The sequence below is a fragment of the Mirounga angustirostris genome, unplaced genomic scaffold (assembly GCF_029215605.1).
Source record: "Mirounga angustirostris isolate CCGP_5_RB_7025 unplaced genomic scaffold, mMirAng1.0.hap1 SCAF_6, whole genome shotgun sequence".
Lineage (NCBI taxonomy): Eukaryota > Metazoa > Chordata > Mammalia > Carnivora > Phocidae > Mirounga > Mirounga angustirostris.
The window spans coordinates 56,753,523-56,771,442 of NW_026991714.1; the positions used below are offsets into that span (position 1 = coordinate 56,753,523).

The window sequence follows — 17,920 nt, forward strand, 5'->3', positions numbered from 1 at the left end:
CTCAGCATAATACCTCCAGTTCCATCCAGTCGATGTAAATGGTAAGTATTCATCCTTTCTGATGGCTGAGTAATATTCCATTGTGTGTGTGTGTGTCTGTGTGTGTGTGTATATATATATATATATATATATATATATATACCACATCTTTATCCATTCATCTGTCGTTGGACACCTTGGCTCTTTCCACAGTTTGGCTACTGTGGACATTGCTGCTATGAACATTGGGGTGCAGGTGCCCCTTTGGATCACTACATTTGTATCTTTGGGGTAAACACCCAGTAGTGCAATTGCTGGGTCCTAGGGTAGCTCTATTTTTAACTTCTTGAGGAACCTCCGTACTGCATTCCCGAATGACTGCACCAGCTTGTATTTCCACCAACAGTATAAGACATTTCCCCTATCCGCATCCCCACCAACATTTGTTGTTTACTGACTTGTTAATTTTAGCCATTCTGACTGGTGTGAGGTGATATCTCATTGTGGTTTTGATTTGTATTTCCCTGATGCCAAGTGATGTGGAGCATTTTTTCATTTGTCTGTTGGTCATTTGTATGTCTTCTTTGGAGAAATGTCTGTTCACATCTTCTGCCCATTTCTTAACTGGATTATTTGTTTTTGGGGTATTGAGTTTGATAAGTTCTTTATAGATCTTCGATACTAGCCCTTTATTTGATATGTCATGCAAATATATTCTCCCATTCCGTAGGTTGCCTTTTAGTTTTGTTGACTGTTTCCTTTGCTGTGCAGAAGCTTTTTATCTTGATGAAGTCCCAATAGTTCATTTTTGCTTTTGTTTCCCTTGCCTTTGGAGACGTATCTTGAAAGAAGTTGCTGCATCCAAGGTCAAAGAGGTTGCTGCCTGTGTTCTCCTCTAGGATTTTGATGCATTCCTGTATTACATTTAGGTCTTTCATCCGTTTTGAGTTTATCTTTGTATGGTGTGAGAAAAAAGTCTAGTTTCATTCTTCTACATGTGGCTGTTCAATGTTCCCAGCACCATTTATTGAAGAAACTGTCCTTTTTCCATTGGATATTCTTTTCTGTTTTGTCGAAGATTAGTTGACCATAGAATTGAGGGCCCGTTTCTGAGTTCTCTATTCTGTGCCATTGATCTATGTGCCTGTTTTTGTGCCAGTACCATACCGTCTTGAAGATTACAGCTTTGAAATAGAGCTTGAAGTCCAGCATTGTGATGCCACCAGCTTTGGTTTTCTTTTTCGACATTCCTCTGGCTCTTTTGGGTCTTTTCTGGTTCCATACAAATTTTAGGATTATTTGTTTCAGCTCTGTGAAAAATGTTGATGGTATTTTGATAGGGATTGCATTGAGTGTGTAGATTGCTCTGGGTAGCATAGACATTTTTAACAATACTCATTCTACCAATCCATGAGCATGGAATGTTTTTCCATCTCTTTGTGTCTTCCTCAATTTCTTTCATAAGTGTTCCATAGTTTTTATTTTTTTTATTTTTTTTTAATTTTTTTTTTTTTAAAGATTTTATTTATTTATTCATGAGAGACAGAGAGAGAGAGAGAGAGAGAAGCAGGCTCCCAAGGAGCAGGGAGCCCGATGCGGGACTCGATCCCAGGACCCTGGGATCACGACCTGAGCCGAAGGCAGATGCTTAACCATCTGACCACCCAGGCGCCCTCTATAGTTTTTAGAGTACAGAACCATTACTTCTTTGGTTAGGTTTATTTCTAGGTAGCTAATGGTTTTTGGTGCAATTGTAAATGGGCTCAACTCCTTAATTTCTCTTTGTTCTGTCTCATTGTTAGTGTATAGAAATGCAACTGATTTCTGTGCACTGATTTTATATCCTGCCATGTTACTGAATTCCTGTATGAGTTCTAGCAATTTTGGGGTATAGTCTTTTGGGTTTTCCACATAAAGTATCATGTCATCTGCGAAGAGTGAGAGTTTGACTTCTTCTTTGCTGATTTGAATGCCTTTTATTTATTTTTGTTTTCTGATTGCTGAGGCTAGGACTTCTAGTACTATGTTGAACAATAGTGGTGAGAGTGGGTATCCCTGTCATGTTCCTCACCTTAGGGGAAATGCTCTCAGTTTTTCCCCATTGAGAATGATATTCGTGGTGGGCTTTTCGTATGTGGCCTTTATGATATTGAAGTACATGTTCTCTATCCCTACCCTGTGGAGAATTTTAATCAAGAAAGGATGCTGTATTTTGTCAAATGCTTTTTCTGCATCAATTGAGAGGATCACATGGTTCTTGTCCTTTCTTTTATTAATGTGATGTATCACGTTGATTGATTTGTGAATTTTGAACCACCCTTGCATCCCAGGAATAAGCCCCCTTTGGTCGTGGTGAATTATCCTCTTAATGTACTGTTGGATGCTATTGGCTAGTATCTTGATGAGAATTTTGGCATCCATGTTCATCAGGGATATTGATCTTTAATTCTCTTTTTTGATGGGGTCTTTTCCTGGTTTGGGGATCAAGTCAATTATTATAGCTTTGTAATATAGTTTGAGATCAGGAAGTGTGATGCCCTTATTTTTGTTCTTTCTCAAGATTATTTTGGTTATTTGGGGTCTTTTGTGGTTTCATGTGAGTTTTAGGATTTTTTTTCTATTTCTGCAAAAATCCTATTGGAATTTTGATAGGGATTGTATTGAATCTGTAGATTGCTTTGGGTAGTATGAACATGTTAGCAATATTCTTCTAATCTGTGAATGTGGAGATCTTTCCATCATTTGTGTTTTCTTCAATTTCTGCCATTAGTATCTTATTGTTTTCAGTATACAGATCTTTCACCTCTTTGGTAACTTTATTCTTAAGTATTTTATTCTTTTTGATGCTATAGTAAATGGGGTTGTTTAAATGGTATGTGTATGAAGGAGAGAGTACAGTGATGTGCTGAACTCTATAAAACTGACAAATGTGTCATTAGCATTTTCCCATCATTTCTTCCTCACTTGCATGCCCGTTCTGTGCTCTCATGGTTTCATGGTACCTCTGATTATCCTAATTTACCAAAGTTCTGCACTTTCCAAAATGCCCCATTTTGGGGGTGCCTGGGTGGCTCAGTCCGTTAAGCCTCTGCCTTCAGCTCAGGTTATGATCTCAGGACCCTGGGATCCAGCCCAGCATTTTTGTCGGGCTCCTCACTCAGTGGGGAGTCTGCTGGAGGATTCTCTCTCTCCCTCTCCCTCTGCCCCTCCCCCTGCTCGTGCTCGCTCTCTCTCAAATAAATAAATAAATAAATAAATAAAATCTTTTTAAAAAATAAAAAAATAAAATGCCCCATTTTAGAAATGCATTCTTCTTCCTGATCATCAAAACACTAATTCTTTCAATAGCTTCTGAGCAGATAAAGTATTAGGAGGAAATTATAAATTTGATATAAAGTGCATGATTAAGGTTTTCACGATAAATTTAGTTCATTTATTCAGTTATGTCAACTCAATAAATATTTATCAGACATTTAAATGCCAGTTCTGCTAAGTATACAAAGAGATCTAAAATTCAGTCTCTGCTTTAAGGAACTCACAGTTTAGAAGAAATGAATGATACACTTAACTTTCCCAAAGATGCTATCCATTTTAATGGAAACGTTGTTTAACAATGTGCTTTAATGGAAACTGCAGTTGTTTTCACAATATGCTTAAAATATCTCAGAGGCTGCCATAGGCAATGAAGGACGGATTTCATCTTATGCCACTCCTCATCTTGAGTCAAACCAGCAATTCTGAATTACATAAAGATCCCAGAATAAACTAGTTAATGCCTCCATGCCCTCACGAATCCTAACGTCTCTGCATAATGCTCCATCCTTGTGCAATTCTTTTCATTCTTCAAAAGTCAGCTCTAATGTCAACACTTGCAAAGGAATTTTTATTGTCACTCTTTTCCTAATTGAGCTCCATTTTTGAGCTAAATCTGCACCTTGTGTGTCACACTGTGTTCCCTTTGTTTAAGTTTATCTCCTTTATAAGTCTGTGAGCTCCTTCATGCATAGATTGGGAATTATTCACCTCTCAGGCAGAACCATAAGTAAGGAACTCAACAGGAAAAATTGAATTAAGTTATTGAAAACCTAATATTTCTCTGCTTTCTTAAATAGATGACAGTGAATAAATCTTTTTTTGATAGTTTAGGTTTATCACCACAGATTATGAATTATTATTTTACAATGTTGTTATTTAGTGTTTATCTTTGCTTGCCCTTAAAAAAGATGATCAAAGATTTTGGTTTGTAGTCTCTGATTTCAATTCTTTTTATTTTTCTCCCTGCATGTCAGTCAGCCACCTCTTTCTAGTTCCTTCTGGTGTCAGTGTACCTGCTTTCAACAGCCCACCTCTTCTCTTTCCCTTCCTTTCAAATGATCACATTCTAATTTCCAGGCTGGGAACTCAGAGTCCTCAGTTTATTAGAATAAAAGAAGGGACTGTGACAGACTCTTCTGCAAATGGCTCAGGCTTAGCTCACAAACTTTGTAATAACTTTTTATTACTATTTTCAAGCTTTTTATACTTATTTTATGTGCAACTGGATCCTAACTGGTGTGGTAACTGGAATTCTGACTTCCATTTAAGCGTGATGTGTTTCTGAATTTTTACAGCTAACCACCCCATTTTATTTTTATTTATTTATTTAATTAATTTATTTTTTAAGTAGGCTCTACACCTACAGTGGAGCCCAATGTGGCACTTGAACTCACGATCCTGAGATCAAGACCTGAGCACAAGCCCTGAACTGAGATCAAGAGTTGGACACCTAACCTACTGAGCCACCCAGATGCTTTTTTAGTTTATTTATTTTTTTTAATAATCTCTACATCCAATGTGGGGCTTGAACTCATGACCCCAAGATCAAGAGTCATATGCCCTTCTGACTGAGCCAGCTAGGTGCTCCCTATCCATCCCACTTTCTTTTAATTAAAGATTTTATTTATTTATTTATTTATTTATTTATTTATTTATTTATTTAGAGAGAGTGGGGGTGGGGCAGAGGGAGAGAGAGAGAGAATCTGTAGCAGACTCTGCACTAGCACAGAGCCTGATGGAGTGCTCTATCTCACAACACTGAGATCACACCTGAGCTGAAACCAAGAGTTGGACACTCAACCATTCAACCGCCTGAGCCACCCAGGCACCCCTCCATCCCACTTTTAAATCTCATTCAGGTACATAACACAAGAGTTCTATAACTATCATGTTTAACATACATTTCTCTGAAATTGACATATTAACATCTGGATCTTTTGTAAAATAAAAAAAAACTGACAATGTAGGAAGACTTTTAAAATAGAATTCCACACATAATTTAAAATTTTTCTTATTTGAGTTTTGGACATTTAAGGATATTTTAGAACCTACTTTCATCCTTTTGGATGTAACGTTGTAATGATAATAAGTAATATGTAAGGATAACAGGCACATTTTTTTGAGCACTTTGTATACATTAGGCATTGTGCTAAACACGCAGATTACCTCATTTAATCTTCATAATCCTAAAGGCAAATGTTACTATCTCTATTTTATAAAAGGGACAACTAGACTTAGAAATTAAAATCTTCTATCAGTTTAAGCACAGGAGATAGAATCTATATTCAGAATCTTGGAAACTTAAAAAATATTTTCATCTCTCTACTTATGCTTTGCCCACTATTCCAATAATATTTTGGTGGGGCACCAGTTTTACTGTTAGCATATTATTCATATACCATACAATTCAACCTAAGCAGTCACTCACCCATTTTTTCCCCCAATGGCAGGCCAACCCCATCACTAGGCAACCACTAATTTACCTTCTATCTCCGTAAATTTGCTTCTTCTGGACATTTCATATAAATAGAATCATATAATATGTGGTTTTTGCTTCTAGCTTCTTTCACTTAACATAATGTTTAGGTTTGCAAAGCTCATCCCTGTGGTAGTATTTACCAGTACTTCATTCCTTTTTATCGCTTAAAATATTCCATTGTATGGATATACCACATTTTATTTATGCTTTCATCATTTGATGGGCATTTGGATTGTTTCCACTTTTTGGCTACTATGAACAATGGTGCTATAGACCATAACATTTGTAAAAACATTTACAAATATTTGGGAGGATCAGTGGAAAAAAATTAGTAGGAGTTCTGAAACCTAGATGTTATAGTAGCTTTTGTAGTAATTCTATACTTATTAAAGGAGATTTAACTAAAATTCCTTGAACCTTAAACACTCAATGATTTTGTATTTTATCTTTTTCAAGTGTTTGGCCTAAGATCTAAGTCCTGTAGCAGAAGAAACATTAAATCATTAGAACTATAAGTTATACATTGCAGCTAGGAAGTGCACTCAATATTGTAATCCATTTTAACCTTAAATCTTTTTATTTTTTAACTTAGTTTACTCTGCAGTTTGGAGAATACTTTAAAACTCAATTTTACATGATCCTCTGAAGAAAAGATGCTCTCCAATGTACCAAGTGATAAAAATTCTAATAACAAACAAAAAAATAATCTGAAAATTCTGGAGTACTGAGGAAACATTTTCATATTTCCTCCCTGTTTTTTGTCTATTTCTGGCAGGGAATAGACAATTTCTAAAATCTTATCATTTGTTACTGCAACCTAAAATCCATCTTGCGGGGCGCCTGGGTGGCTCAGTCCGTTAAGCCTCTGCCTTCTGCTCAGGTCATGATCCCAGGGGTTTCCCTGCTCAGCACGGAGTCTGCTTCTCCCTCTGCCCTTCCCCCTGCTTGTGCTCCCTCTCCCTCGCTCTCAAATAAATAAATAAAATCTTAAAAAAATACAATTCATCTTGCTTCCCCTTTATAATAAAGGCGATCTTTAAAGAGGATTTGAGAAAATCCTAGTTGACCATTTTGACACGCTTGAAAGCTGGAGCAAACATCTTTTGACCACTCTTTTGGGATTCGTTTTTTTCATTCGCGGTCGTGGGAGGGAAGCTTCGAGTGAAAAATCTGGTAACTAGTTAGCAATTTGGTACCTACTAGTCAAAATGGAAATGATTCTGATGCCAACGGCGAATAACATACAGAAATATATATATCCAGAAACTGTTCTAAGAAATTCCGTATTTGGCGAAAGACTGCTACACATGGGAAAACTTTTTTTTTAAGATTTTATTTATTTATTTGACAGAGAGAGACATAGTGAGAGCAGGAACACAAGCAGGGGGAGTGGGAGAGGGAGAAGCAGGCTTCCCGCGGAGCAGGGAGCCCAACGTGGGGCTCGGTCCCAGGACGCTGGGATCATGACCTGAGCCGAAGGCAGACGCTTAACGACTGAGCCACCCAGGCGCGCCCACGTGGGAAAACTTAAAACCAAGAAAGTGATCCTTCACCAATTCGGACTCACGCCCCCAACCTTGCCCGTGACGCAGGGCTTTCTTGTTTGTCTCCTTGGAAACCGCAGCCTGACAGGTCCTCTGCAGATTCCAGGAAGAGCTTGTTTAAGGGGGGAGGGGCAGGTGTTCTCAGGTTGTCGTCTGCGCCTGCGCTGGTCCATCGCGCGCTCGTAGTAAGAGAGGCCCGGATGGAGGACGTGGAGGTGCGCCGTTGCTATGGCAGCCGGGTTCTCTGCGCCGTGGGAGCCGGTGCTGGGGTCTCCCTCGCCTCACTGTCAGAGCTTAGAAAGAGGAAGAGAGGAGAACTTCCCCGGCCATCTCTGTGACCCCAGCCGCTGCATCTTACACAGGCAGGAGGGGATACAGAGGGAGAGAAGGGAAGGATGGTGTGGAGATACTTATGGTGGGAGAGAGGATACGGGGGTAAAACGTGTGGGACAACTGGGAGGAAAGGTGGTTAGAAGAGAGGAAGAGCCTTCCTGTTGGCGCCTGATCCTGCCGAGTGCGGGTTCCACGGAACCTGCGGGGATGTCTGGCAACACCTCGCTTGGTTTGTACGAGGGAAACCCGTCTGAGCGTAGCTTAGTCTCTCATTTGTATCATTTTCTTTCCCCTCTCAACGTTCTCATCCCTGGGAGAAAAAAGTCACTCCTGAAGTGGTAGCTTCCATGAAGAGGCTCAGGTATTCATTTAGTTGATGGTACCTGGGGACCCTGGATACAAATTAAAGTTATCACCTAATGTGTGTAACATATCATTGTCATACTTTGTGACGGAGTATGAATTTAAAATTTTTTTACTCATAGGATTTCGGTTTGGAAAAATGCAGCAAGAAGAATGGGCCAGATGGTCTCATGATGCTATTAAGGGTTAGCTTTTGCTTTAGTACTTATTTTGTATTAAAACAGGTTCTCTTTGAGTTTGTTTGTTTGTTTGTTTAATTCTCTTAGATTTTAAACAAGCCTATGTTCAAAAGGCTACGAGATAAGACTGGAGTCAAGGAATTAGATTAAACTATTTTCAAATGTCTGAATCCTGAAAGAAAGTTGTCAAAAGTGTATAAATACAGACTCGGCTTAGACTCACACTAAAAGATCTGCAGTCACATACCCGCATGGGATTTAACAGACACCCAGGGGGAAGGAATTAATTTGTCTCTTACTACAGTTAACCTATTAAGAGGGTGGTTCTGATCTAAGCCACTTACATAGATTTTTACTGATGATAAACATTGAAATTTAAATGTGTGAAACTCACAGGAATAAGTGTTAGGTGATTCATTTTGTGTAAGATATATTTTTGTTCCAGCATGATGACTGTGTACCATATGGCCAGTACCCTGGGGATGATGATTAAAAGAACTGAAGGGGATTGAATATCCTGTGACGCATTTGAAAAAGGCTTAAGGGACTTGGTAACAAGAGTTTATGATTTATGTTCTTTGTTTACTTGGCAACCAGCCATGAGGTTTTTGCAGGTACAGGAGAAGGCGGCAGTACAAATTTAATGCATTTACTTCTCAGAGTCACTGCAGCTGAGGCTTTTCCTCTTTTTAATTATGGCATAATCGTATGATTTAATAACACCTAATATGTTTGATTTGTAATCATTTTATTTTTATTTATTATGCTGATATTTTGGCGTTAAATTTGAGTTTTCACATGGATGAGAGTCTTTGTAAATAATAAAGGCATAGCTAACAAAAGTCCTCAGGCAACTATTTATTTACAAATTCAGAACTATGTTTATCAAAAAAGTTAAAGGAGAACACTGAAGAGTTCCATAGAAATCTTATTCTAATAATTAGTTATGTAACCTTAACATCTTAGAATTATAAATTCCAGGATCCCTGGTCTGAAAAGAAAGCTGATTATCCTAAGGCACTTGTGACTGTGAAAAACAGTATTATTTATGTAAGTATTTTGGATCACAATGAGTTTGTTTGTACTACATCATCCATGGTGCCCTTACTTTTAATTAGTAGTTAGACATAGCGGTTGATGTGATTTAGCCTGTCTTGCAGCTAGGCAGTGGTAAATAAACTCACTCTGTAGTATTGATTTGGTTTCTCTAGGTTACCTCAAAGTATTATTGCTCTCAACCTTTGCTTTACAAAGTTTTGAAACCTTACTTTGAGTTCTTTAAGAAAGTACATTTTGTATTCTTAGTATACAAGACATAAATATCTAGAAGGAATTATAATCCAACTAATACATTGGAAATAGTTATAATTATTCAGTTGAATAATTAGGTTGAATGATTAACATTCGTGTACATAAAACTAACTTTGTCTTGAGTGGAGGAAGGGTACCAATACCAAGCACTATTCTGAGAAAAGATGACATTTAAGTGATCCAGATAAGAATTTTTTAAGTCTTGGATTTAATTATTCAGGCACTGATCATTTGTTTTAGATTAAGCTTATCATGATACTATGCATTCCTTTTAAATTCTCTTGCTTTTCATGAGTTGGCAGTTATTTGCTAATTTGCAGCTTATAAAAAGTTTAAAATAAATCTTAAGGGTCCTCTAGCTCAACAGTTTTGCTCTAAGGCTCTTTGTGTTGACAAGGAATGCAACACTTCTAATAAGCAGCTCACTTCGTTTCAGGACAAGTTTAAAATCTAAATTCTGTTTTATTTTTATTTTTTTCATTTTATTATTATTTTTTAAAAGATTTTATTTATTTATTTGAGAGAGAGAGAGAGCACAAGTGGGGTGAGGGGCAGAGGGAGAGGCAGACTCCCCACTGAACAGGGAGCCTGATGTGGGGCTTGATCCTGGGACTCCAGGATCATGACCTGAGCTGAAGGCAGACTCCCAACCAACTCAGCTACTCAGGTGCCCCATTTTATAATTTTTTAAAAAGATTTTATTTATTTATTTAAGAGAGAAAAAAGAGAGAAAGCATGAGCATGGGGAGGGAGGGAGAAGCAGACTCCCTGCTGAGCAGGGAGCCTGTAGCGGGGCTGGATCCCAGGACCTTGAGATCATGACCTGAGCTGAAGGCAGACGCTTAACCGACTGAGCCACCCAGGCGCCCCTGTAAATTCTGTTTTAAATTGCCAAAATTTGTCCCTGGGTTTCCAGCCTTTAACAGTAGTTTTACCATTTGAAGGTATCCTCCTTTACCTAGCAGCCATTTAAATAATGTAAAGCAGGGCGCCTGGGTGGCTGAGTCTGTTAAGCATCTGCCTTTGGCTTGGGTCCTGATCTCAGGGTCCTGGGATGGAGGCCCACATTGGGCTCCCTGCTCAGTGGGGAGTCTGCTTCTTCCCTCTCCCTCTCCCTCTGTGCTCTCTCTATTTCTCTCTCTCTCTCAAATAAATAAAATCTTAAAAAAAAAATAATTTAAAGCAGTTATCTTCTCTTCTTTAGGATAATATTCCCAGGGTTTTCAGGTATTACGCAGAGTCTGGTTCTAAGGTATTTTACTCTCATAGCCTCCCTTCTTCCCTTCTTTCTCTTTTATCCCCCATTCTCCTGGTTTGTTAGCCTCTGAATGTGTTCAAGCTTGTCTTTTGACCTTTAAATTGTAGCACAGGAAACTGGATACAGTGCTTCCCACTTTCTGTATGTCTCACCCATAGCCTTAGCTTGGAGTTTATTTACATTTTAGGTGTCCTCGTCATTCTTTTAACTCATTTGAACCTTCTGTTCACTAAAACCTGTTACAATGTTTTTCATACACAGTAGTGAAAAGCCTCATCTCTTTACTTAGCTAGTGCTTGTGCAGCTAGTGGAAAGATGTTCTCCCACATGCTTTCACTATTATTTGATGGTGAACAATGGAAGGAAAATAATGTATATCTCCCTTCAGTAAAAATGGCACCAGGTTAGGTAGTCTAGCCAAAGGTTTGCGGATAGTACAGTGAAGCCAATGGCCAAAACAAAGTTTGTGGATAATTTATTAATTCAGACAAAATATCTCTCATTTTCCATCCTAAATAATGTGCTCTTGAGATCTGTACTTTCTGCCTCCAAAAAAGGTTTTAGGTAACTTATTCTTGGTGTAGGAGCAAGAGAAGGCTCTGAGGTATAGAAACAGGTATACAAATAGGGTCCCAGGTGTTTGAGACCCTGAAGATGAGATTTCTATAGCTCTTTTGAGACTGAATCTAAAAAACTACGCACATTTAGAAAGCATTGCTCTTTTGTTTTTGTTTAAGTTAATGGTGGAAAATGTGCAGATTATTGCTATATATTTCTACCTTTGGCTGCTTTTTGACAATTGGATCCACATAAACAATTTTCCCTCAGCCTTTTTTTTGAACAGATAATCTGACGTCAGATTGACCCCTTATTACTCCTTCAAGATTCTTCTTCAGGAACACATTATGTTCAGGCCTCTCTGGACAATTCCATGCACTTCCATGTTTGTTTGCTCTTTCTCATGTGTTCTCTTTGTCTAAAATAACTAATAAACTCTTGTACTCAGTATTCAAAGCCCATCTCAGCTTTCCTTGGTGTTTCCTACTTTAGACTGAGTTAATTGCTTTTTTATTCTTCCTCCCAATGTTCTATATGTATATCTATCTATCTATCTATCTTTATTCCATTTACATACATTTTTAACTTGTTTTTATCTACATTTTAAATCTATGGGTTTTGTTTATTCTGTACCATACGGGAAATACCTCAAGGGCATAGGCCTATTTTATAATCTTCATAGGAATGTATATAGGAATATTGTAGTGTTTAACAAATGTTTGTCAAAACTGTAATATATATATATACACATACATATATATGGTATGCTCACCCACATATACATACACATATACAAACACATTATAGGTACAGATTTATTTGCTTCTTTTGTTTGAAAAATTATACACAAAACAATTATCAGAGCTAGGAACTGACCTCAACTTGTAGATAACTTTAGAATTGTTTTCTTAAAAATGACTGAATTTATACATCATTTTCACAAACACTTATTAACTTTCATCTGACATCCCTATTTATTTGTCACTGTTTCCAGATAGTTTTAGGCATCACATTTTGTTATTTTTGGTGAAAAATATATCTCATTTAGAATTGAAAACAGTTTGGCTTTTGTGGAAATTAGCATTTACAATAGTTGAGAATCAACTTTACTTAGTTGGAAAGCTCTCAGATCACAAATTATAATTATGCCATGTAAACTACTAGAAGGATTAAAAAACTGAGGATGGGAATTGATATTCAGGTTTCCTCCATTATTTGAAAGTTTACTTTTTTAAAGACCCACATCAGTACCTGTTTTTGCTCACTGAAAGAAATCTGAAGAGGATTTTTGCTTTTATGAAGCAGTAATTGCTTCCTTGCTTTATGCCATTTTAGCTTTTAAAAGGTTTCATAGGAATGCTCTACTTTCATAGAGCAGAGGAAACCTGTATTTGTTTTTATTTGAGCATAAAAATGTGAATGAGTGTGATTTACAAGCTGAGTCATCTGCTCTGATCTGGGCAAAGCGTTTCAATGATTGGCAGGGGATGTGGAAAATCCTGCTCTAAGCCTCAGATAATCTTCTTATCCACCTTTTTTTAGTCTCCTTGTAAATGAGGGTTTCAGGAATGGGGGGGGTGGAGATGGTGGTTAAGAGCAGTACATCTAGAAAATGTCTGGCCATTGTTGGTCTCTCTTTTAGGGTATACAGATATATGTTTATTCTGAACATTCCATGTTTTGTGTTTCTGTGTGTTGATTAGCTTATCATATTAATCTCCATACTCCTTACTCCCCCTAAAGGTGACATAACATATACCTTATCTTTTTAAATCTTCTAGCATTATTCTTTAACAAACGGAAAATGGATGAAAATAAAGATATGGACTCAAAAGAAAGTGGAGAATATGAAGACGACTTTGAAAAGGACCTGGAATGGTTAATTAATGAAAAAGAAAAAAGTGGTGCCAGCATAATAGAGGTATAAATAAATTGCCAACAGCATTCATAATAATATCATTAACAAAGTGCTTTGTAATTCTTGAAGAGTTTTGCATATATTATGTCATCTAAACCTCACAAAATCCCTTTGATAAAAGTAGAACAAGTATCATTATTTCCACCTTAGAGATGAGAAAATTGAGGCATAAAGAGTTTATATATTGTGTCCTAAGGTGAGGGCTAATTAGTGAGAAAACAGGGATTAAGTTAGCACTTAATAAAATTTAAATTATAATGAAAAGTTATAATTTATATAATATAAATAAATATGATTTATTGTACCAAAAATAAAAATAAGTACAGTTAATTTCTACTTTATATAAACTTGGGTAAAATGGGGTTATACTTTTAATATAAATGAAAAGGTGGTTATACTTTTAATATAATGGGGTTATACTTTTAATATAAATGAAAATAAAGCAAATTCTCAAAAGACATGGTCTTTCAGCTAATATTTGAAACCTTAAGACTGAATTAGTTCTTTAGGGGAATGAATATAGAGAAGAATGTAGCGTCAAAACAGTCATAGGACTACCTTTAGGAAAAAGTGAATTGCTAGATTTGCTTATCAGACATCTAGCAATGCTGTGCAGATTAGGAAAACGTGGATCCATTAAATATTATCATATACTGTTTATCAGACACATAGAATGGAAATCCAGGAAAATGAACCAATTCCTGGATCACAGTTTTTTTTCTCTCTTTATATTTATTTATATACATGTATATGGTGTGTATGTGTATCTGTACATAATCTGTGTGCATATATATGTGTGTGTGTATATATATTAATATGTGTATATATGCTTATGTATATATGTATGAAATTAGAGTCAATATATAGGAAAGTAATGAAGAAAAGATGTAAGACTCATATAAGAATAGGTGACTTTAGAAGGACTAAGAGCTCAGTAATTACACCAGAAGTCAGACTGAAGAAGGTTAAGGAAGAGAGTATAAAAGAAGACAGCAAGTCTTACATCACAGATTTCTCTTAGTTCCGTTTTGCTTTCTTATGCAATGGAGAGGACAAATGGGATTATATTTGAAAAAGGCAACAGAGTAAAAAGTCAAGATTTTTCTAAGATGGCCTTTAAATGGGAGTTTTATGCATCTTTAACAGAAAAATAATCAGAATGAGTACAGGCAGAGATACCCAGAGTGATAAGGTTGAACCAAAGTTTCATTACTGGAGGGGTGTGAGATCCAGAGCAGAGTGCTAGAATTAGAGAAGTGATGATCATGATTCATTGTCTCATTTCTCAATTCATTTAGAAAATATTATAATCACCTGCCATGTATCAGAGGCTGTTCTGGGTGCTAGGGATAAAGCAGTGATCAAAACAGAGTGCTCTCATCAATCTTACCTATTCCAGTGGGTGATTATAAAGCATGTCTTCCTTTGAGGCTGGCAGGAAAATTGGATGACAGAGAAAGAGATAGGGTGAGGGCTGGGGGAAAATTTCATTGTAAGAAGTGGTAGTTTTATCGCAGAGGGCTTTTTATTTTTATTTATTCGACTTCTTTTGCAGTGGGTTTTAAAAAGTGAAAGTCAAAGAATAATTAGGAAACCGATACTGTTGGAATGAACCAGAGAGTCAAATATGGCCTAAAAAAACCAATTTCAATGCAGAAATCTTAGTTTAATCTTACTTATTTGTTAGACATTTTAATGGGCCAGGTTAATTTGCTTATCAGACATCTAGCAGTGCTGTGCAGGTTAGGAAGAGGTGGCTATCAGAAAAGATGACCTTTGAGCAAGTAAAAGAGGAAGAGAATTTTAAGGGGTTGAAGAGAGCAGCAAGTAGTACCTCCCATAGAATTGTTTTAGGAGGAAGAGAGTTGTCTGAGAAAAAGAAAAAAATATTGCAAGGTAAAGGGTTTGTTTGGTCGGTGAGTATGTTTGTATGTAGGAGAGATGTTAGGTAGGAAGCCTTTAATTAGAAACAGCAGATGTAGCGTAGGGTTTTGTGATGCGATAATATTGGTCTATGTGGAATTGTTCATTGGTTCATGTGGAATTACACTTTTTTAAAAAAGATATTATTTATTTGAGAGGGAGAGAGAGAGAGAGAAAGGAGTTATGCTTTTTTAATGTAAAACCAAATTATATCATGGTGTTTAGCATAGATTATTGGGACCTCTGAGGATAGTTGAGGAAGGAAAATGTCACCCAGAGATGAAAATTAGCCTGGAATTTGGATATAGATCCTACAGAAAGTAGCAGCAATAATAATCTGAAAAGATTATAAGAACCTCAAAATGATTAGAACTTGACCAAAGACTGATGTTGTAATGATTCTGGAGAGAAAGATACTTTTTTGAAGAATAGAAATATTATAAGAAAACATTAAAAAATTTTTCTTCTGAAAATTTAAAGGGAGGAAAACTTTATAGAGGAAGAATGTTGAAATAATAATGTCTTATTTGTAGTTACCCTTTCATTCATTAGCATGAACATTTAAAAAAATATTAATATAGCACTTAGCAACATCAAATTCAGATTTAGGGTTAAATTTTTCCCAAAGTGCTGATGTCACATGTATTTCCCTTGGGGTGCTCATAAATGTGAATTAGAATATTAAGAGCAAAGTACAAAATAAAAAACATGTACATTTTCCCATTCATAAAATATATTGCATGAATATGAAATTCATTTTGGATCATCTACATATAAGTGGACAAAGAGTCTCAGTTTTTACTCAAGAAAACTTCATATTTTTTTTAGATGGCTTGTGGGAATGAAGAGAATATTAACCAAGAATTAAAAGACAATGAAACAGAAATAGAACACACCAAACAACATTCTGATCCTGACAAATCTTTGAAGGATGAGCTTTCACCAAGAAGAAATGACTTCATTTCTGTACCAAGTATCCAACCTTTGGATCCCGTATCAGATTCAGATAGTGAAAACTCTTCCCAGGAATCCAAAGTGGAAAGCCAGAGAGACCTGGAAGAGGAAGAGGATGAGGAAGTAAGGAGATATATTATGGAGAAAATTATACAAGCCAACAAGATTCTACAGAATCAAGAACCTGTGAATGATAAAAGGGAGCGAAAACTTAAGTTCAAAGATAAATTAGTTGATCTGGAAGTTCCTCCACTGGAAGACACTGATACTCCCAAAAATTATTTTGAAAATGAAAGTAGTATGTCAGGAAAACTGTCACAGTTATGTATTTCCAATGAATTTGGACAAGAAAATGTGCTCCTGTCACTAACTGATGGAAACTGTGAAGAAAACAAGGATAGGAAAATACTAGTAGAGAAAGATGGAAAGTTTGAACTTCTGAATTTACAAGACATTGAGAGTCAGGGGTTTTTGCCCCCCATTAATGCTAATAGTACAGAAAATGAACCTCACCAGTTGTCACCCAGATCTTCCAACTCAAATGTCAATGGGGCTAAGAAAGAAGAGCCTATAGCAAAGATTCATGCTATTGCTTACTCATCAACAGAAGAGCCACTGGCTTATATCCCTCAGCCGCCACCCAACCCCAAGACTCGTCCAAGCTCTGCTGTCAACTCAGATCAAAGTAAGGGGAATAGAAAAGCTAATCACAGGACACAGTCTGCAAATATATCTGCAGTGACCTCAACATATAGTCTTTCCCCTCGACAGAAAGAACTGCAAAAACGGCTAGAACAAAAGAGAGAAAAGCTAAAGAGAGAGGTGAGAACCTAAGGGTGCATCATACTAAAAGCAGAATATATTTTCATGTTTTAGAAATGCAGTAGGAATTAGAATGGTTCCTCAAACTATTGGATATATTTGTTTGCTTGTTTTGTTTTTCTATTGTTAGATTAAGTGGTTAAATATTAAGAATGCATATTTATGGGATAAACATCATGATTATCTTGGTCCTGTCTTGTAAGGTTCACAAAACATCGTAATGAATGACTTGTGTTAGAGGTAGAGATCTCAGTGAGGACATCATCTGGTCCTTTCATTTTAAAGATGAGGCTCAGAGAAGTGACTGCTGAAAGTAGCCTTGGTGTGATAAGGTGAAAATCAGATGTCAGGTGGAAAAATGAAGGCAGAAATTTGGTCGGATTTGGGAGGCAATAGGTAGATTTGAATTATAATTCTTTGATTTACGTGTGTGTGTGTTTTCACATATCTTCCATACCTACAATTCCTTGATTTCAGGGATTTTAGTTTTAGATTAAGAATAGAGCCTAATAACCTTAACGAAGTATTTCCAAAGTGCCATATGGAATCCCAGATGATGATGATGATGATGAAGGTTTTGTTCTGTTGATCAAGAAGAGGCTGTGAAGTAACCAAAGCATTTTTATTTGAGCTTTTAGGTAAGATTGCAATCCAGGAGACATAGTGTCAACCTCAATCAAAAGTGTACTCTGAATAGTGAGCAGGGAGTGCAGGCCTATAAAGGCAAAACCCACAAGGTTACACAACTTGTTTTGAAAGAATTATGATTGGTGATGGCAGAGTTTAAACTATCTAATACACATTGGCTATGTAGCTAACAGGTGTTACATTATTTCAGTCCAAAGTACCAGGTGGTGGTGGTGGTGGGGGGGTTGCAAATGACAAGCTGCAGCTGACAAAAGTCAACAGTTTATGGTAGGCTGAGAATTGAAACAGGAGACTTGAAATAGACATGCATAGGCCCTACTTCCTCAATGTTCTTTC

The 17,920-nt window shown here is 36.7% G+C and overlaps 1 protein-coding gene across 12 annotated transcripts in view; it reads left to right on the forward strand.

Moving 5' to 3' along the window:
* Positions 1-17,920, forward strand: part of CCDC181 (coiled-coil domain containing 181) — a 75,429-nt gene that overhangs the window by 26,110 nt on the left and 31,399 nt on the right. For 5 of the 12 annotated variants that reach the window (XM_064594355.1, XM_064594353.1, XM_064594356.1 and 2 more), the window contains 2 exons: positions 13,101-13,240; positions 15,989-16,936. In XM_064594355.1, the coding sequence (XP_064450425.1) occupies positions 13,124-13,240; positions 15,989-16,936 (1,065 nt within the window). In that variant the 5' untranslated portion in view covers positions 13,101-13,123. Of the gene's footprint in view, positions 1-7,455; positions 7,680-7,713; positions 8,199-9,173; positions 9,243-13,100; positions 13,241-15,988; positions 16,937-17,920 lie in introns of those variants that run through there. The other 7 variants (XM_064594358.1, XM_054508070.2, XM_054508069.2 and 4 more) reach the window with 5 other exon arrangements.